Consider the following 20,178-nt stretch of genomic DNA (forward strand, 5'->3'; position numbering starts at 1 on the left):
TGGCGGCGCACAGAAGACTGGGAGCTCTGGGTACTAAGTACTTAAGTACCTAGGTACCTAAGCCCTGCGTGCTAGGCGGGCTTGTACAGGTGCCTGGGCACTATATTGCGCGTGTCGACTGGTCTGGTACTGTCTGGTGCTTCTAATCTATCTGGTGTCTCCTCCAGACGCTCGTGTCCTGTTCGGGCGCTGCGCCCACATACACGGGACTGCATGGACCTCCAACGCGGCGCCACAGCGAATCGTCGTCCTCCCGCATCCGTCGCGACCGGACCGCGTAACCACATGTGCACATTGAAGAGTCAGCAGGCCTCAGTGCTCAACCGAAGGCGTACGGCGGCCAGGCTTTGTCGCAGGCTCCCACTTTCCACTCCCAAGACCGCAATCACCTTCGCCTTCGCGAGAGCCAGCAACGCCGCGATTTGATCCGTCTATCGCCCTCGACACTCATTTGATCGCTACTCGCCCGTTCTTCGCCGGACCTGTCGCGTGGCTGCGAATCAGAGCTCTTGTCGCGCTTCCGACAGGGAAACAAGAGACCGACACCCATTGTTTCGCGACTCGACCTGCACGCCGTCGTGTCGTCATCTGCAGCACGCGCAGTAACGTCCTTGATAGAGCTGGAAGAATTGTATTGCATTGTCCACGGCAATACAACGCCTGGGATTACTCTGAACACGAACAGTCGCCTCCTCGAGACATCGAAAACCTTGTTGAAACACAAGACATAGGCACGCGAGCCCTTCGATAGCTTTGCTTGGATTTCACCTCCCGTCCTCACGAACCGTCAAACCGCCCAGAAGAATATTCTGGCGGTGGTTAGCGCTATGGATAGTGATCCTTATCCGGCTTCCCAGCCTGTCCAAGGGCAAGATCAGTTGGCACCCTCAGGGCACGACAGTGGCACCAATTCGTCTCAGAGCCAAACCCGGTCGGTTGCCGATTCGCAGACTTCCAACGCGTCCCCTGCAACAGACCAGGTTGCCACACCTCCTGGAAGCGATTCGGGCAGTGGCGTGGAACCTCCTCCGGCTGCAGTGGTAACCGCCATGTTGAAAAACAGATATGCCAATGTTGGCCCGGGATTGACGACGGGTGTATCTAGTCAAAATAGCCAGCTGCACCAACTATCTGCTATTGCCGCTGTACAAGATAGGCTGGGGCTAGATGCCGCCGGACTTCCGAGAAAAAGGATGGCTGACGGCGAGGTCAAAGATGGTAGAGGAAGCCTGAGTCCGGTAAAAGGACATTCCCGGACTACCAGTACTGTCAGCGTTGCCTCGACAGCCGGAAGTACGATAGGTGAGGTATGTATGAGTCCGAAGGGAAAGCTGTCTTGCTGCATGAGCGCCGATGCTGATTTGGTACAGCTCTCTGCAGAGTTGCGGACAAGACTGTCCTACGCCATGGTCAAGGTGAACAATGGATGGCAGGCTAGAAATCTGGACGAGGTTGAAAGTCTGGCCTCCCAGGCCACATCTCCAGCCTCGAGCACATCTACCGTACATCGAAGGAAGGGATCGTCTGCTAGCCCGCGCTTGCCTGCAACAGCAATGTCTTCTCGGGCGCAGTTCACGCACGAATCGATGAATTTTAAGGGCAAATCGGCCTCTCCGCCGTCTGCGAACTCTGATAAGCCAACCTTGGCTCCGCCAGCATCTATTCAGCCATGCTCCCCCATGCCCGCCCCGAGGTCGAACCCGCGACGGAATTCTAACCCTCGATATACACCCACTATGCTGTCTCACTCGCATTCAGCATCCGCCCATGCATCTGCGCAGACCACGCCCATTAGCAACGGAATCGGAAGGTCGCAAAGTCATTTGGATGCTAACATGTACTCACCACACCATAAGAACGTCAGGGAGCAAGATGCCATTGAGACGCTTTTGTTTATGAGCAGTCCTGGAAACTCGGCCAGCTTAAAACACACCTTTTCGCCATCGGGCTCGCCTGGTCCGCAGTCAAGCGCCCCTCCGAGGAGCGTTAGTGAACGGCATGCTCTTCCGTCCGGACCTCGACGTGGTTTGCCGGCAAGCCGGCCTCCCTCTTCAGCCAAGAAGGTTGGATTTGACAAGTCACCCGGCGTGCCTCCGCCACACTCACCTATGGACCTCGACTCGCCACAGCAACAGCAATATACCGCCCGCAACATATCCACGCCAAAACGGCAAGCTACGGGTCTAACGAGCCGACACAGAACCACACTGTCATTGCCCAGCGGTCTTGGTCTCGGTAACGGCACCGCCCGAAAGGTGCTGCGGGACGAAGACATTGAGCGGATGCTGGATCATGCCGGAGCAGAGCTAGCAGACACTTCTGACGACGAAGAGATCCAGTTGCCGCCAGGCCGTAATCGACTAGCCGGCGCTATGGGAATATAACCCTCAATCTCGCGAATGGGTTTCTTTTTCCCGGATGGACTCCACAGACTGGCGTTGCCCATGAGCAACAATGCATCTGAGGGAAGTGGGCATACGGTACGATATTCAGCATACATCACATTTAACGAAGTTTTATGACAAAATCCAGCATATGGAAGTGGGGTTTGCATTCATTTATCCGGGGGTACCTCTTAATCATGTTGTTCCTTATGTTTGACGCCATATTTATTCCATGTCATGTATATCTTGCATTTCGGGTTTGTTTTATTTCATCCCTGTACATTGTGGAGTTGATGAGGGTCTGGTGTGACGACGCAGCACCCCTTTGGGGTTCTTTTGGTAGTGCAACATTGTTGAAGGTGGGGATGGAAGCAAACCATTTAAAACTTTGATTCCCTGTTCATCGACGGTTGGCCTTGATAAGATTTGGCCAGGATATGATTAGTTGAATGCAAGGACCAGACACGGGGCATATCGGACTTGAAAAAAAAAAAACGGGAGGGATCACCGCAGGGAGCTCTTTTTTTTTTCTTTCTGAGGATTCTTGTTGAACAAAACTGGTTTCACGGGACACCCGATTTGTGTGGCCGTATTCTGGTGTAAAGGGGAATGTTGGCTCTTCCCCATTGGAATATATTACTCCGACAACATGCGTGTATTCCGGTATCCTTTGTAACCGCCCCGCGCTTTGTAATATCGTCCCTCGTTATGATTTATTATATATCCCAGCCCGTTATGCTCCGTGACATGATCTTCCAATGACGACGCTGAAGGACGCCTCGGCGCCACATGACAAAATATTGGGAAGAAAAAACATTACAAAAAAAAATTATCATTCACTCATGCAATTGTAGGCACGCCCGTCTCGGAAGAAGGCTTGAAGTATTCAGAAATACGCCTCCCCAGCGTCTTGCTCGGCTTGTGATGCAGAGCTCGCGGCGACGTGGATGCGGGCAAAGGCGCAGACCACCGTCCGTGAAGCGCTTGCTTCTGCGGCCCGCTCCCATGTCCGCTCGTGCTGCTCGGCGACACAGACGCGACCGAGTAATAGGCGCTGTCCCGCTGCGTCGTGCCCTTGAAGCCCTGCGGCGGGCCGGCGTGATTGCCCAGCGCCCACTGCTGCTCGCGACGCTCCTTTTCCCTCTGGGCCCATCGCGAGCGAAAGGCACGGTCATTCGCCTCGGCCTCGGCCAAAAAGGCGGCGTAGTCGTCGTCGTCGGCGTCGTCGTTGTTGAGCGGCGGCTCGCCGACGTCGGGCTGTGCGCGGTGCGAGGCAGCAGAGGGACTGATGCTCGCGGGTGGTGTGGTTGTGGTGGTTGACGGAACGTGGCGCCCCCTTGCAGCGGGTGTGGAGTGCATTCTTGGCGACCTCGGCGTCTCGTCGCATGCAAGCTCATCCCGCTCGTCGATACGAGGCGTCGACAGCGGTGACACGGTTCTCGCGAAGCTGGCGGCTGCGTGGGTGGGGACGTACGCAGGCCGCTGGCGAAGCTGTCCCGAAGCTGGTGCTGCGTCGTGAGCCTCTGGTTGTGGTGTGGCGGTGGTTGCGGCGGTGGGAGACTTGACTGGCTTGCGGCCTCGAAAGCGCTGTGTCAATGATGTCATGCGGCGAAGCGGCTGCCCTGGCTGTTGCGGCTGATGGTGATGCTTCTGGTGCGGTTGTGGTTGCGGTTGCGGTTGCGGTGTAGCTGGAGGAGGCATTGCCGTTGGGCCTGCAGGTGCATGCCATCTGCTCCACGATCTGGACATGACGAGAAGTGCCGGGTCTAGAACGACGTCTTTTTTCTTTTTTCTTCTCTTCTTTTCTCAACAAGCGATGGAGGGGGGTTATATTCTTGAGGAGGCAGCACAACCCAGGAAGAACGAGATGAGGAGAGGAAACAAATAAAACGGCACAATGAAAAAAAGGTAGGAAGAGTCCGATGGCAAAATATATGCGTCGGGCTGCGATATCAGGGCAGAAACGGCGATGCAGAGACCAAGGTGAGAGAGTATTCTCCGAACGAGACCCTGTCTGTTGCTTCAATCTTGGTTCGGATCGCCGGCTCACTGCATGGCAGGCAAATGAGAGCAAAACCGGTTTCAAGAGCCGACGCGCAGGGCAGAGAGATGCGGCGTTCCTTGTTATTTCCTCCTTTCTGCAGCTTGTCTCACCAGACGGGCGAACAAGAAGGCGGGAGACACAACATGAACAGAGGGTGGGAGAGAAACAAAACCATGGAAACATGAAACAAGAAGAAGAAAAAACAAGATTCTCGTCAAGGACAAGAAACAGGCTGCCGACACACACAAAAAAGAAAAGGTGCACTACTGGTACTTTAATTGCTGAGTGTATCAAAAAAGGCAAACATCAACGAAGCCTACTTTTGTTCCGGCGGAATTCGTCTGGTAGTTAAATAAATATCATTGATATCAGATGATGCCGACTTACCGCATGCTCAACTCCACGGTGGAGGCGCTCCGCAAAACCCAGCTACGATCCCCACATGCAGCGCACCGAAGGACGCAGAGCCCTGCACGCGGGTTGCAAAAAAGGCCGCACACCCCGCACCCACAACCACACACAACAGGTGTGCGGCCTTTTTTGCAACCCGCGTGCCCTGTTCCCTGTCTCTTGTTCTCTTTCGTGCTTGTGTAACTATCACACGATGCACACGATGCGCCTTGCACCCCCCAATTTGAGTGTGTTGAATCGGACCAGGGTTGGGATAACAGACAAGGTTCAAAAAGAGAGCACTTGAGGGCTTGTGTGCCAACTCAACCCTGCTAGACCTGCAGCTATGTGCCTACCTACTTAGGTACAGGTAGGCACATGTGCAGCCCTCGCTCTGATCAATGGAGTCTGGTGCAAATCACGGTGATAAGCATGGACAGCCGGTCGTCACGTCGAGTCAAGTGAGCGAGTGCGTCGACGCTGTCTTGCAAGATGCCAAGCCACGGCTGGGCTTTGGCAACGACAGGCACGGTATTACAGTAATACAACAGTGGCTTTTCTTCAGATCCTCCCTTTTCCGCGGTGTCATCCATCCTCGGTAGTGGCGACCACAGCTGCTCATCCATGTGGCAGTTGGGCCGTACGCGGAACAAAGACAAAAAGAAAACGACGAGATGAAAGGGCCTTTGCGTTCCAATCTTCCGTCGCTAGTTCTTGCATCTGGGCTCACCAAGACAGATGGTGGGCAAGCGCCACTCGATGCCGCCGGCTATCGGGTCTCGAACTGATCTACGGCATTGGGGTTTTGGTGTTTCACTACAGAGCGAAGGTGGATTGGAACCACGTTGTCGGTTAAAAAGGGGTCATTGTGATGGCAAAGGAAGCGGACGAAGCCTTGTTGCGGAGAGTCGGTCGACACGCTGACGCCTGAAGGCACGATAGTCTGCAGAGTACGGAAGTGCTCGCGATTACAAGGCTCGTCGGGGCTATGTGAATGGGCATGGCCTCCTCGTCGTCAGCATCGTGATGGGGTCACGGTGGAGAAGACTTACTTCTCACCACCCTCATGAACAAAAATATCCGCCCGGAGCATTCTCAGCGAAACCGCCTCTTGGCACCGTGTATCGGGGAGAGTTTCTGCTTAGGGTGTTTTGAGTTTCAAGCCATGTCTCTCACCCACACTGACCAGGCCAATGACGAGGTGAGCATCAACAACAAACAGGCAGGGATAAACTGCCAGGCTGACATTGCCTAGACAAGACCACCACGACCGCCACGAGGCCTTCAGTGAGCACCAGAGCGCCAAATCTGGCCAGTGGCTGCCACACGGGCTGTGGCTTTCCTGTAGTCTGCGGACATGGCGGCAAGCCACCACACCAGTCACAGGGGCAATGATGAGTGAAGATGGCACCGAAGGGGTATGGTGGCTCTTGGCTTCCCGTGAGGCTTGGGGATTGGATGGAAGACACAGATTGCGTCTCAATGGTTTGGCTAGCGTACTGCTTAGTCGGGCCCTGGATTAAGCTGAAATCCCCTCTAGGGCCTATGAGATGGCCTCGTGTGCGGGCAAAGGAGGCCAGGAAGTTACGTGGTTCGGACGACAAATACAATATTGGATCAGCTGCGGATGTTCTGGTTGGGAGGGCTGGCACCGCCCGTGATCGACTACTTCAAGAGGAAAGAGGAGATTGTTCCAAAGTGCCCGTCGCAAGCCACAGGACAACCATGTCGACGTATTGCCAAGGCATGAGCAAGAGTATTCACGAAACAGGCCAACACGGATGTCCAAATCGGGATGTCAACACATGAGAGAGACGCAAGCCAGGGCCGTCTCAAAACGGAAATCATGCGCACGCCTAAATATCAGGGGCGGTGACAAGAGTATTGCTCCTTGGGGCGGGAAAGGCTCAAAAGAGACAGTTTATCTCGAAATGCCAAGCTTGTTGAATCAAGGCTGAACCCGGCAACGGGTCGCCAAACGCTAACGCGCTTCTTACGAGCTGAGGAAAAGGCGCTGTTATTCATAATCTAATCCACGTCCCGTTAGTATACGGACGATGGATTCAGAGAGAACGACGAGAAGGAAACGTTTGTTTGGTTTCGCCCGGCCAACGTCCTGCTTCAGACGATGCCCGGCCAATAAATCTGCAAGACGCCCACTGCTCGTCCCAGAGCTTCGGAAACACCCCTCGACCGCTCGTCTGCCCGTGTCATGTTGGATTCGTAACCGGCCACGAACGCTGAGTTGTGTCGTCTGCCACTTCAGAAATGTTTGATACGTCTGTATCATTCTCCCGCTTTTCGGATGCCTATTGTTGAAAAAGGAGGCACACTTCCCGATCCCGTCTTCTCGTCTCCAGAGCTTTGTCAAGTTCTCCATGTAGTAAACAAAAGATAAACTCCATGTACGTATCCGTCGTAATATTGTCACCTTGGCATTTCGTGCACTGGATGGCCATGGTAAAATCCCCTAGAATCGCAGACGCCCACTGCCCGTCTCGATCTAGTTTGCCCCTGTGAATGAATTTCGCGATGAATAGCTGTAAAAGGAAAAAAGAAAAAAAAAAGAAAACTTTCAACAATGTCCCAGAAACCTACTGCTCTTCTGGACAAACACCCATCGACCGAGGTCGACTAAGTTATAAGAATAAGAATAAATGTCCAAATAAACCTTGGGATACGGCCATTGGTATCCCATTTCTGGGGTCCATGAAGCATAGACTCGTTGATCCGCATTGTCATGATTGAAATCCATTCCCACATTTAGGCTTCAACGGAAACAACATGGCTTGCTTGCTGGGCGGCACCGGTATTGGGAAGTTGGACCTTTGACAGAGCCGCAATCCCCCCCGAAATGCTGTCTGCTTGTATGCCCCTGTGACGAAGTACGCTGTTTGCAACCCTAGCACTATCACCATCGTAGCAGATAGTCAGGACCCTCTTGTTCCTCAAGATGGTTATCAGGGTCTCGGCGCTCGGGTCCCTCTTCCCGTTCTTGTCCTGCGCAGTGAATAGACCCTCGAGCTCGAGCCACAGCTCTTCAAGCATTGTGCAATCATCCACCGGATTGGCAAAGGGACTGCCGCGAGCCGCCCCGTCCCTCAGGGTCTCAAGAGGAACGTTGACCGAGCCGGGCAAGTGGAAAGCATCGAAGTCTGCGGCGCGGCGAAAGTCGAGAACCTGGGTATTCGGCCTTGCAACGAGATGCTTCCCCAGCTCCTGCGAGCCGCCGGCAGCAAGCGAGAGCACAGTACAATTGCTTGCCGTCGGCTGGATGGCGAAGAAGTCGGCTAGAGCGTCGAGCGCGTCTCTCTCCCACGCGTCGTCGTATCGGTAGAGATCGACGTTTCGAAGTCTCTGCGTTTTTTTTGCCAGTCAGTTCACCGATGGGGTTTCAAGTCGAACAGATCACACACTGATGGGCATGTATACCTCGTTCTTCAGGGGGCTGAACTTTTCTGGTCCGAGATTCTGAAAGTACTCGTTCAGGTACTGGTAGGGCAGATCCGAGCAGATGAAGACGCAGTTGATTTCGCCGTCGGGGCCGGCTAACTGCGACAGACTCCCGTCTTGCTTCTTCTTCTCCAGACGCTGAAACAGGCCCTGCAGGGTGAAGCCGGAAGACGGCCCGCACACGATGCCCTGTCTGGTGAGATCCAAGGAGAGGCTGTACGACTCTTTTGCTCCGACTTCCTCCAGGGCGTCGACGGCGGCCTTGTAGGGGAACTTGACTTCATTCATGAGAGAGTATTCCCGGGGTCCAGGAACTCGTTCCCCGGCATTGGTACAGACGCTGCATGGGGATGAGGGCCGTCAATATTCGTTGGACGACGGAGGAGCCGAGAGACAAGACTTACGCAACTCGGTAAACCGACGGTTTAGCTTGCTTGAAGTACGTGCCGAGACCAGTCATTGTGCCTGGTCCGCCTTGGTCAGTATTGACAATCGGTCGAACCATTCAGGATACACCAGCCTGTCAAGTAATCTTACCAGATGTGCCCATGGAAGCCACAATAACGTTGATACTGGGCAACTGCTTATGGATCTGCGGTCCAGTCCAACGGACATGGGCTTTCCAGTTCTGTTTGCGAGTTGGTAAAAATTCTCGTCACATCCATCAGGAGCGGCGAAACTCACGTCGTCGTTCTGGTACTGGTTGGGGCTGCACACAGATTCCGACTCGGCAGCCTTGCGGGAAGCCGCACGAATGCCTCCTCGCTCATCGACAGGCGTTGGCTGAGCCGGGCCGCCAAAGAGAGTTCTATCTGACGCTATTAGTTTCAATTGCGATATAGATCAGGCCAGGGGGGGAGGGGAGCCGGGATCGTGAGCCCTACACGTTGAGGCCAAAGAACTGCATCAGACGCAGCTTCGTCTCGCTCGTCTTGTTGCTCAAGAACGCATGCACGTCGTTGATGCCGTGAAAGGCTCGGGCGACCATTGCCATGGAAATGACGGTTGATCCGGACGAGCTCTCCACCACGGTGGTGGTTTTCCCCTTCTCAATGCCTTTCTCCAGCAGATTCATAGCTGCTCTGGACATTTAGCCCTCGGACAGGATGTGATGTATCATGGCAAGTGGGAAGAAAGGCCGGGACAAACGCACCTGGCATGACCTTGACATTGGTTGCCGGATGCATCGACATCATCTTGGCATAGATGCGCACACCATCGGCCCTGTAGGGATTGAGGCATTCTGGGATCTCGACCAGCGGCAGTGGTGGTTGGCATTCTGGATCAAAGTATTTTCTCACAGAGTCTGGTCCGGAGTATACATTCAAATGATTGATGCCCGTCATGATGTTTTTTCTTTTTCTCTGCTGGTCAAGGGACAAAGGGTGTCATCTAGGGAATTAGAGAGAAGCAGCAGCAAAACTCGACCAGAAAGAACGGGCTTGCGTATATATGTTGAGCCCTGGGGGACAGCACAGCAGAAATGCCGACGGGCCGGGTTTCACAGAAGATGAAATTTTATTTTTGCAGCATGTAGAGATAGCTTCATCAGCGCAACATGGCCTTCATCAAATAGGATACTTTGCTACCAAGAACATACTCCACCGGTCCTCATGAGGAAAGCAAGAAACGACGCCACAAGTCACCGTCACGGTACCGTGATGCTTGTAGCTTTTGCCCTCGGAAGCCGTTATTGGATATGTCATTTGGGGCCAGATGTCCAAGATGGACTAGTCATGGGATTGGCGTTGGCATGCCTCGGTCACGGAGTTGACATGTACGTCTTGGTACTATCCAACACTCCGATCCACAGTAATTCCACCACTGAGGTCACTGGTAGTTAGTATTTCTTTCGGCTCCTCGGGCCTGGGGAGCTGGAAGTCGGCATTTTAGTGCCCCTGCTTGTCGTGGCTAGGGCCAAAGTTTACGACAAGAGGATCGTGAGTCAAGTTGGCGATTCGATAGGACAGCGGCCGGAAAGAGGAGGGGCCCAATTCATGAAGCCATGCCATAACCGGAGATGGTGGCGAGGCCTCGGTGTGGAACTCGGGCGCGCTGATGTCGGGAGAAACGTGACATGTATAACTTATTACCGGCAAAGGAGGCGAAGGTGAAGTGCATTTCTGCCGCAAATAGAGGGATTTACGTGTCGCGGCGGTGAGCCCGGGGCTAAGAGCGTTGTAAACCCCGAGTCAAAGCCCATAACCCCAGAACGTACTAAGCCGCTGCTCTCCCACATCCACACGCCAGACGGAAATGGCGGGTTGCTACGTGTCTCTCGGATAGCCCTATTCGTCCAGACTCTAGACGCACTCAACAGTTCCTGCAGGGGCATGGGGGGACAAACACGTATGCAAGAAAGCACATGTGTACACTCACAGGCGAAATGGTGGTCGCTGATGTTTCAGACAACTCTTCCAAGGACCGTGGTGTAACTTTGCGCGACATAGATATCAGACTTGTTGCAGGAGGTAACTTACTAACTTGTCCCGTATCTAAGGCCAGCAAATGGATAATAAAGGCACAACTACCAGACTGCTTTCCTCTGATCCTTTGCCCACTGTGATCCAAAAAGGTTTTACCAGACCCTTCCATCCCCTGCCAGAATTGGCGCTTGGTGGCGCCGCCACTCCATGTTAGTGTGTATACTCCGTACGTAGTTACGCCTTCAATGTTCAGTTCGTCCGCACCCCTAGGACTAAGCACTCCTGGTCCCTGGATTGGCCCGGGACCAGGGTGACCAAGAGCCGCGAAATTCACCAGACCTCCTGCCGGGGACCAAACCAGTTGTCGACGTTCCAAGCCTTGTGATAAACGTCAGCACTGTCAGTCAGCGTAACAATGTCCAGGTGGACTGCACATGGCGCCACTGCATGTACTGTATTGACAGTAAATTCAGATCCGAGAGGTTCAGGTTCCAGCGCCGTCTGTTGGTCCTCTGCGAGGATACTCGGTCATGTTGTACAGAGTCCACGGGATCTGAATTTACCCTGGCCCCCTGTTACTCCAACAGAGACGAGGATGCCATTGTAGTAATACTACTGGTAAGCTTGAGATGTAGAGTCAAGGTATGCATATTCATGGTGGTGTCCCTGCCAACCCGACATTATTGACGCTTCTTTGGAATTGAGCAGGTCAGCCGCAACTCAGCCGCAACCCTCAGAAGTCGTCCAGCTTACAAGTTGACTTTTTTCAGAGTGCGAGCAATCAATGAGCGCGATTCTTGCAGAAGGCAGTGCCGTTCTTGATTTCTGTCTGTCATGTAATCTCTCTAACTGCGGAATGGCTGCACATGTGGTGGAGACTCCGTGTCTTCTGCCATACAATTTTCTTAGGTAAGCGAGTCTCCACCAGCGACGAGAACATTGACATTGAACTTTGGTAACATATCGATCAACCAACTAACTAATTGACTTGGCACGGGATACGGAGTACACCACCATCCCTTTACGCTACAACTGTTCCCCCTTGCAAGACGCTGGGTGCACCAAAGGGCTTCCAGATGTCACCATTTCCGCGAACTAGTGGGAAGCATTCCGCTTGGTGTCCCTGATGCTTCGGCACAACCATCTATTGTGAGTGCCTGTAACGAGCAAACTGGTGCTTCGCGAACCATGTACTACTGCGTCCTCTCACTGGCGGTTTTCTTTCTCTTTTTCCCTCTTCTTCCTCTTTTTTTTTTTTTTTTTTTTTTTTTTGTGCCTCCCACATGTGAAGCATCGAGTCGCGCCAGGAGCATCGTGGAATTGCCGATTTGTACCGGACAGCCAGCCACAATCCACACGCAAGATTACTAGCTGACTTGGAGATCCATACAGCCGCTCCTTTAATTATTGGTGCTAGTAGTAGTACTTCAAGACCTAGGGCAGGCGTGTATGGAGACCGATCGCGGGCGGATCTTGCATCGGGAAAATTGGCGCGTGACGAGTGAAGCCGTCAACAGCGTCATCGTCGAGGACCAACGGTGAACGGCTCGAGAAACATGGCACAATCCCTTCACCCCATTGTCTCTTGCGACACCCATGTACCCGTGAAGATCTGGTGCAAACTTTTCTATAGTTACACGGCCCGCCATTTCAGGGCAAAAGGGGCTCGATGGAGTTGCCAAACGCGCGCACGGCCATTCTAGTCCATGTATGTCTTGGAAAAATGCAAGACATTTCCATTCACATCAGGGGCAACGGGGTGCCTATTGGCTAATTCCAAATTCACGCAAAGATGTCTGGTACGTGTTGTTATGGCGCTGGGAGCCGTGGGCTCATTAGGTTTCGCGAGTTTCCATGTGGTGGCATCATATATTTGCCTACGGACTTGCACACTGATATCCCGCGGTACAATATAACATCGCGCCCGACCTACATCCACAGAGCCCCGGCGTACACATCATCAACAACCCTCATCTCACCATGGCGCTGGCTCTGTTGATGGCGACGTGGGCCTTTGCCCGTCTCGGTGCGAGTGCCGTATGTCTCGAGAAGGCCACGACGATCCCCGACGGCTGGCAGATGCTTAATGACGTACCCGATCCCTCGACGCCAATGCGCTTTTCAATTGCGCTGAGGCAGCCAGAGATGCACGGGCTGGCATCCAAGATTCTCGCCGACGGCTTGCTGGGCATGGGGGACACGCGGTCTCTCAGAACGCCCGCTCAAGAGGATGTAGACCATGTCATGGGGTGGTTATCGAGCAGTGGCATTTCCGAGGCCAAGGTCGACACGGATTGGATCCGCGTTGCGACGACGGTTGGTGAGGCAAATAAGCTGCTCGATATGCAGCTTCGAAGGTACTCGTACGACGGCAGGAAGCCCATTCTTCGCGCCCCCGAGTACAACATTCCCGACTGCCTTTCCACAGCCATAGATTTCATCCATCCCATTGCCAACTTTATGACGCCAGAGCACGAGGTATCCGTTGCGCCACCACTGGCCGAGGACTCGGGCCTGCACCGCCGTGACATCGCCTGCTCGCCCACCACGACTCTCGACTGCATCAACAAGCTGTACGGAATCAACTACACGACTCCCGATGGCAAGTCATGCATTCGATTGGGCATCGCCGGTTTCCTGGAACAATGGGCCAGCTACGACGACACGAGGCGGAGCTTTGAACACTCACGACCCGACCTCGTCAAGGCAGGCTACAACTTCAGCGTGGAGCTTATCCAGGGCGGCGAGAACAAACAAGACCTCGGCACTGCCGGGTCCGAGGCCAACTTGGACATTCAGTTTGGCATGGCCGTCGGCTTCCCCGCAAACGTCGTCTACTATTCCACCGGCGGCCGTGGTGTCAAGATTGGTGACAACGGCGAGCCTCTTACCGGCGAGCTGGACGACAACGAGCCCTACCTCGACCTGTTCAACTACCTCTCCTCCAAGACAAACGAGGAGCTCCCCGACGTGCTGTCCATCTCGTACGCAGACGATGAGCTGTCCGTGCCCAGGGCCTATGCCATCAGGGTCTGCAACGAGATTGGCATGCTCGCCAGCCGCGGCGTGTCTGTCCTCAGCGGCTCCGGCGACGGCGGCGCCAAGGGCGGCAAAAACGCGACTTGCCGGAGCAACGACGGGAGCAACAGGGAGATGACCATCTCGACCTTCCCGGCCTCGTGCCCCTGGGTCACGTCTGTTGGTGCCGTCGACAATGGCCGGGAGCCGCCAAACGGCTCCGTCTTCAGCTCCGGCGGCTTCTCCGCCTACTTTGAGCGGCCGGACTGGCAGGACTCGGCTGTGGAGGAGTATGTCGCCGCGCTCGACGGCCACCTGGAGGGCTACTACGACCCGAATATGCGTGCTGTGCCGGATATTTCTGCCGTCGGCACCCAGTTCAGGACCGTCATCAACGGGACCCCCTTCATGCTCCAGGGGACTAGTGCGAGCACCCCGGTCCTCGCCGGCATGATTGCCCTTGTGAACGATGCGCGTGTTCGTCAAGGAAAGCCCGTTTTGGGTTGGTTAAACAAGAGGCTGTACTCCGAGGAGGTTCGTGAGGTTCTGCAGGACATCACGGCGGGACAGAGCTTCTCGTGCAGGTTCTCCGGAGGCAAGGAGCCCGGCGGCTGGCCTGCCACCAAGGGCTATGATGCGATTACGGGCGTCGGCGTGCCCAACGACTTCAACAAGTTTATGGATGTGCTGGTGAATATGGACTAGCCAAGTTTCAGGGGGATACGCAACTAATTTCGTGATTGTATGAGAAATATAGTGCCACAGGCGGGCTGATTGCTGGTCACGGCATGGCATGCGAGATGCCTACTGGCGTTTAGACTTGATATAATGTAATAAATCATGGTAGACAAAATCTGTTGCGTCATGGTGTTTTGTACGTTTTCTGATGGTCAAAAAGCGAACCTCTCCCGTCCATTCGGTACTTGCACCCCTGATGCTTACATGTCATGAAGCAGGATAGTCTATTGGCGCTATGTACAATGCCACTTGGGCTCGGTCTTAGTACTACAGATGTGAGGCCTCTTTGTCCTTGGCAGACAGCAGCTGCCCAATTTGCGGATCGACTCGACTAAACAACGACCGCACTGCTTCTCGAAGAGGAGGAGGAACACCTTCCAACGTCGCGCTGACAGTGGATATCCAGCGCGACTTCTCCGCCTCGTCAAAGACCTTCTGCCACAGGACCCTGGGCTGCTCAAAGTCTTCCTCCGTCACGGGAAGCTCGTTCAACCCCAGGGTGGCGGTGGAGTGAACTCGCTCGAGGTGTCTGATCTGTGTTGTAGCAGAGCGCGAGGCCACGCCCGGGCTGAGAGTGCTGCGAACATAATTTGCATCACCTCCATAATTCGAACTCGTCGTTATTCCGTCTCGCTCGTATGGAGCGTAGACGGAGGCTATTGGTCGATTCGAGGGCAGCTGTGCGTAGTTTACACCGAGACGATATCGCTGGGCATCTGGGTAGGCAAACATACGAGCCTGTAACACTGTAATTCGAAAAAAAAAAAAAAAAAAATTAGCGAATTTTTCGTCATGCTTTTGTTTGAGAGAATGCGAAGCTTACTTGGGTCTGGGGATGCTGCGATGCCAGGGACGAGATTGGATGGCGAGAAAGCAGCTTGCTCAATCTCGGCGAAGAAGTTCTTTGGCTGCGGCAGTGTTAGCGAAGCTCATTGTGGTCTCGGGGTCATCGAAACGCACGTTCTGGTTCAGCGTCATCTGGCCGACTTCAATCAGGGGAAATTCCTTGTGCGGCCAGACTTTGGTGATGTCAAACACCATCCGGCCGTACTTTTCGGCGTCACGGGGCTCCATCACTTGAACGTACAACTTCCAGACGGGGAAGTTTCCACGAGCAATGGCGTCCCAAAGATCTTTTGTGTGAAAATCGGGGTCAACGCCGGCCATGCGCTCCGCTTCCTGGTTGGACAAGTGGCCGATGCCTTGTGCCGGGCGGAAATGGAACTTGCAATATTTGAAGTTGCCGCTGTCGTCGACGAGCTTGAATGTATGGACGCCAAAGCCGTTGACTCGCCGAATGGAGTCGGGCATTCCGCGGGAGCCAAAGAGATGCATCAGAGTATGGGCACTCTCTGGTTGATTGACGTGGAAGTCCCAAAACTACATTCAAGGTCAGCTCGGGTACACAAGGGAGGAGAGCACGCCGCTTACCATGGTCCAGTCTGGCCTATTAGTCGCAGGATGTTTCTTGTGGGTTCTGTTGAGCGAGGGAAATCGCACGGGGTCGCGGACGAAAAACACGGGCTGCCCGATGGATTAGAGACGGAAACCGACGTGGACGGGGGAAGAGATGACTGCGTACGATATCATTGCCAACAATGTCAAAGTTGCCTTGTTCGGTGAAGAATTTGACAGCAAAGCCTCGAATATCACGAACCGTATCGGCGCTTCCCTTTTCGCCGCCAACTGTGCTCAAGCGGAAAAGGACTTGGGTCTTCTTGCCGGGACTACCGAGAAACTTGGCTGCGGTCAAGGAGGAAATGTTCTTGTTGGTTACTTCAAACTCTCCCCATGCGCCGGCTGCCTTGGCGTGAACAACCCTACGGCAAGTTGGTCAGTGTTAAGAGAGTATTCGCAGGCTCTGTTATTGGTTTTCAAGAGCTTCACGAACCGTTCTGGGATTCTTTCTCGGTTAAAGTGCGCCAACGTTTCGAGAAGAAGGGTGTCACCCAATGTCGTCAGGCTTCCACCACCAAATAGAGGTAATGTTGTGCTGACCGAAGGGTCCGAAAGGGGTTGTCCTTGATGAATTTGTGAGAAATGTTCAATCCGCGAGTATACAGGGTGAAGAGGTACCTTCGGCAAGTGTAAACACTGGCTTAGACATGACTGTGAATATTGGTTTGTAGCTTGTGAGCCGCAGCGGATTAATCTGAAGCCTGAGGAAACGCAGGAGGGCAGATGAGTGATAATTGATGCCAAGGTTTTTGACCAAGATTCGAAGTATCAGCAAATGTTGTATGTATTATAGGCGGATCTTATGCTATTCTTATAGCCATGGCCCAGATCACCTTTCATATACATGGCGCTTTAAAAAAAAAAAAAAAAAAAATTCTCTCCGCACCATCTTCATCGGTTTGCAAGAAAAACTATGTATTCGGCTCCACAGATCAGTTGAAATTTGGACTTGAACTCGCCGAAACCAGCCCGGGACAGGTTTGAAGTCTTGTAATGGCGCAGTTGTAGGAAATCTCGCTGCGTCCATGTTGTTTTCAAGATGCCGAGTCCTGGCCGTCCATGACGAATTGGCCAATAGGAATGTTCCCGATCCTTCCGCCCTTGCTTGTGAAGACGCCGAGAGTAGTCCGCGCTCCCATTCTCACCAACCATAGAAGAAGGCAGGTTCCACTTTTCAACCCGAGACGCCGAAGTGCTGCTACGGTGCATCTCCTGTCCACTCCGAATGCCTTCATTGGAGGTCAATGTTTATACTATGACTCGAGTTGGCATTTGATGCAGGCCAACAAGCTCCGAGGCTGCCAAGCACTGAATCGTTGTGACAGCATCATGCCCACTTCGAGATGGAGAGGCCCGGATGGCCCGACCCTGTCGCCAGACTTCGGCATTCCGCAGAAAGTTCCGATATCTCATCATGATTGGGGAGAAGAAATATAAATATATCATCATGGGGCGCTGGTCTCCTTTGAAATGCTCAGCAACTACATACTCGCAACTTCATCATTGGCCCAACAATTTGAACATCAATCAACATAACCCACCATATTTCAGATTCGTATAGACTTGAAACGACACGCTATGGCAACAGTTTCCAACGGCAACGAATACGATTTCATCGTCGTCGGCGGCGGCACTGCTGGTAATGCGGTAGCCGGCCGTCTCGCCGAGAACCCCAAGATCCGCGTCCTCGTAATAGAAGCCGGCGCTCCCAACCCCGACCAACATGAAGCCATCACCACTCCCTCACAAGCCTTTGGACTCCGAGGGAGCAAACATGACTGGGCTTACAAGTCAACCATGATCAAACGGGATGATTATGAGCGAATCGAAAAGCCCAACACCCGTGGCAAGGTCCTTGGTGGAAGCTCCTGCGCCAACTATTTCACGTGGATTCCCGGATCTCGCGCAACCTTCGACGACTGGCAGGAGTTTGGTGGCCAGGAGTGGAATTGGGATAACTGTGTAGATTACCTGCGCAAGTGTGCCACGTACCACGATGACGAGAAGCTATATCCAGCCGAGCTGAAGAAGATTGGCACGGGCGGCCCCATCAACATTGCCCATGCCGATCTGGTTCCTGAGATGCAGCCTTTCCGTGATGCCCTCACAGCAGCCTGGGTCTCAAGGGGGAGCGTCTTACCGAAGACACTTATGAGGGTGAGATGAGGGGCCTAACTCACTGCTGTGACACCATTTACGACGGTCAGCGCCAAGGAAGTTTCCTGTATCTCAAGAACAAGCCCAACGTCACCATTGTCTATGGGGTTCGCTCCAAGGAGCTCGTCATCGACCCGTCAACAAACGCCTGTGTCGGAGTGACCATCGTCAGCGAAGCCGCAGCCACTGAGCTAAGTGTCTACGCCAGCCGGGAAGTCATTCTATCCCAGGGAGTGTTTGAGACCCCCAAGCTTCTCATGCTTAGTGGAGTTGGTCCATCGGCAGAGCTATCTCGCCACGGCATCACCACCAAGGTCAACTCCCCTCACGTGGGCCAGCACCTTCTTGACCACCCCATCGTTCCGTTTGTCCTCAGGGTCAAGGACGGCTATGGTCTCGATGATTATATTCTCCGCAAGGGGCCTCTCAATGACCAGGCCGTGGCTTCTTACAAGCGTGACAAGACCGGCCCCATCGGCTCCGGGCTCCTGGAACTCGTTGGCTTCCCTCGTATTGATGAACGACTAAATAAATATGAAAGCTACCGCGAGGCAAAGGCTGCCAACGGAGGCCTTGATCCCTTTGGGCCTGCCGGGCAGCCTCACTTCGAGCTTGACTTTGTTGACATGTTTAGCACCGCCTTTCAGTGGCATTACCCGGTTCCAGAAGAGGGCAGCTACATGACTGTCATTGTTGACCTTTTGCGCCCGCTTTCCGAGGGTGAGGTCACCTTAAACAGCTCAAGCGCCCTTGTCCAGCCAAATATCAATCTCAACTTCTTCGCCAATGACCTGGATATCCTGGCTATGCGCGAGGGTGTGCGCTGGACTTATGATCTCTTGACCACAGGAGAAGGGTTCAAGGATATTGTTGTCTCGGAGTATCCATGGAAGATGCCTCTGCATTCCGATGAGGAGATGAAGAGAGCCGTCTTGGACAGGAGTCAGACTGGGTCCCGTAAGTGTGCTTCTAGTGAAAATATTGATAAACCAGCCGCTAACGAGGTCTTTTGTATAGATCCTTGCGGAACTGCCCGTCTGTCAAAGAGCATCCACCAGGGTGTAGTCGACTCCAAGCTCCGCGTACATGGCGTCAAGAACCTGCGCATCGCGGATGCTTCCGTAATTCCCGTTATCCCTGATTGCCGCATCCAGAATTCGGTCTACATGATCGGCGAGAGGGTATGTTCATAACGTCCAATTCCCTATATACACTACGAGGTAGTGGCCGAGGCTAATACATATTGCAGGCTGCCGATATGATCAAGGCCGCACACAAAGATTTGTATGAGGCACAGAACATCCCGTACTTTGTTCAAAGCAGACTTTAGGGATAGACTTTGTCCTTTGACATTAGAGAACCCGACTAATTAGAGAGCTTGTTATTTAGAAATTTATCACTGGAATTATAGAATGTTCACAGAACTACTCTTTCTGGCTGCTTTGGCGTAAACCAGGATTGCTAATTGTTATGCTTTGGAGTAGAAAGGTATAGCTGCTAAAAGAGAGTTCCTTCGTAGAGTCAGTTACCTAACATCGTCATGTTCAATCCGGAAGACCCGGCTTATTATCGCAAGTAATTTCCGGTGTCGTATTAATGCGTAGTTGAGTTTTTGAATACACAAAGACACGTTGCGTTTTTCAGGAGCGGTTACCGCACGTTATCACTAAATGGAAACGCACTGTCGACTGGACATGCAATTGTCCTGCAGTCTGTATACTTGAATTGATGGTACAGAATGCGCCATTCTTACTGTTCTCGTCTGGATTGATAGACCAAAGCGTTGTACTGAAAAGAGCCTCGCCGATGGCTTTACCCCAAGTCCCCGGTTCCCTCCTCACCGTAGAGCCATGAACAGCGTAATGGTGTGCTTATAATGCACCGTCAATTGCTCAAGTAAAAAGATCCGTGCCTTGATTTCTCCCCATTCGCGCTCTTCAGGCAAGTCAAATATCGCATGAGGGGCTGTGTTGAGATTGGCAACCTAGAGACTGCCGCGGAGAAAAAGACGTCCCCTTTGTAGGGTGCTATTATTAGTTATCGGTAGTCTCAAAGATCTCACTGAGAAGATCGGGGCTATGCTCGAAATGAGAGATAACATGTGCGTAGT

General features: G+C 53.3%; 6 protein-coding genes across 6 annotated transcripts; 3 read left to right on the top strand and 3 right to left on the bottom strand.

Annotated features, from left to right (window-relative positions):
* Window positions 1-827: 827 nt before the first annotated feature.
* Window positions 828-2,384, top strand: J3458_004450 (uncharacterized protein; the record flags this gene model as incomplete). The annotated part of the gene is made up of 2 exons (XM_066118225.1): window positions 828-1,307; window positions 1,371-2,384. The coding sequence occupies 2 exons, from the start codon at window positions 828-830 to the stop codon at window positions 2,382-2,384; spliced, it is 1,494 nt and encodes a 497-aa protein (XP_065976825.1).
* Window positions 2,385-3,224: 840 nt separating this feature from the next.
* J3458_004451 (uncharacterized protein) lies at window positions 3,225-4,133 on the bottom strand (the record flags this gene model as incomplete). Its single annotated transcript, XM_007809346.2, has 1 exon — window positions 3,225-4,133. One exon carries the CDS (start codon window positions 4,131-4,133, stop codon window positions 3,225-3,227), a length of 909 nt encoding a protein of 302 aa, XP_007807537.2.
* A 3,448-nt stretch (window positions 4,134-7,581) lies between these two features.
* On the bottom strand, window positions 7,582-9,617 carry J3458_004452 (uncharacterized protein; the record flags this gene model as incomplete). The annotated part of the gene is made up of 7 exons (XM_066118226.1): window positions 7,582-8,175; window positions 8,251-8,611; window positions 8,676-8,736; window positions 8,809-8,899; window positions 8,956-9,079; window positions 9,156-9,348; window positions 9,425-9,617. 7 exons carry the CDS (start codon window positions 9,615-9,617, stop codon window positions 7,582-7,584), a joined length of 1,617 nt encoding a protein of 538 aa, XP_065976826.1.
* Window positions 9,618-12,677: 3,060 nt separating this feature from the next.
* On the top strand, window positions 12,678-14,420 carry J3458_004453 (uncharacterized protein; the record flags this gene model as incomplete). The annotated part of the gene is made up of 1 exon (XM_007809344.2): window positions 12,678-14,420. One exon carries the CDS (start codon window positions 12,678-12,680, stop codon window positions 14,418-14,420), a length of 1,743 nt encoding a protein of 580 aa, XP_007807535.2.
* A 300-nt stretch (window positions 14,421-14,720) lies between these two features.
* Window positions 14,721-16,560, bottom strand: CAT1_1 (catalase A; the record flags this gene model as incomplete). The annotated part of the gene is made up of 7 exons (XM_007809343.2): window positions 14,721-15,199; window positions 15,277-15,361; window positions 15,414-15,833; window positions 15,885-15,977; window positions 16,036-16,273; window positions 16,345-16,474; window positions 16,530-16,560. 7 exons carry the CDS (start codon window positions 16,558-16,560, stop codon window positions 14,721-14,723), a joined length of 1,476 nt encoding a protein of 491 aa, XP_007807534.1.
* Window positions 16,561-17,489: 929 nt separating this feature from the next.
* Window positions 17,490-19,398, top strand: J3458_004455 (uncharacterized protein; the record flags this gene model as incomplete). Its single annotated transcript, XM_066118227.1, has 4 exons — window positions 17,490-18,068; window positions 18,119-19,025; window positions 19,086-19,249; window positions 19,318-19,398. 4 exons carry the CDS (start codon window positions 17,490-17,492, stop codon window positions 19,396-19,398), a joined length of 1,731 nt encoding a protein of 576 aa, XP_065976827.1.
* Window positions 19,399-20,178: the final 780 nt, after the last annotated feature.

Source organism: Metarhizium acridum (genome assembly GCF_019434415.1).
Source record: "Metarhizium acridum strain ARSEF 324 chromosome Unknown scaffold_29, whole genome shotgun sequence".
NCBI lineage: Eukaryota > Fungi > Ascomycota > Sordariomycetes > Hypocreales > Clavicipitaceae > Metarhizium > Metarhizium acridum.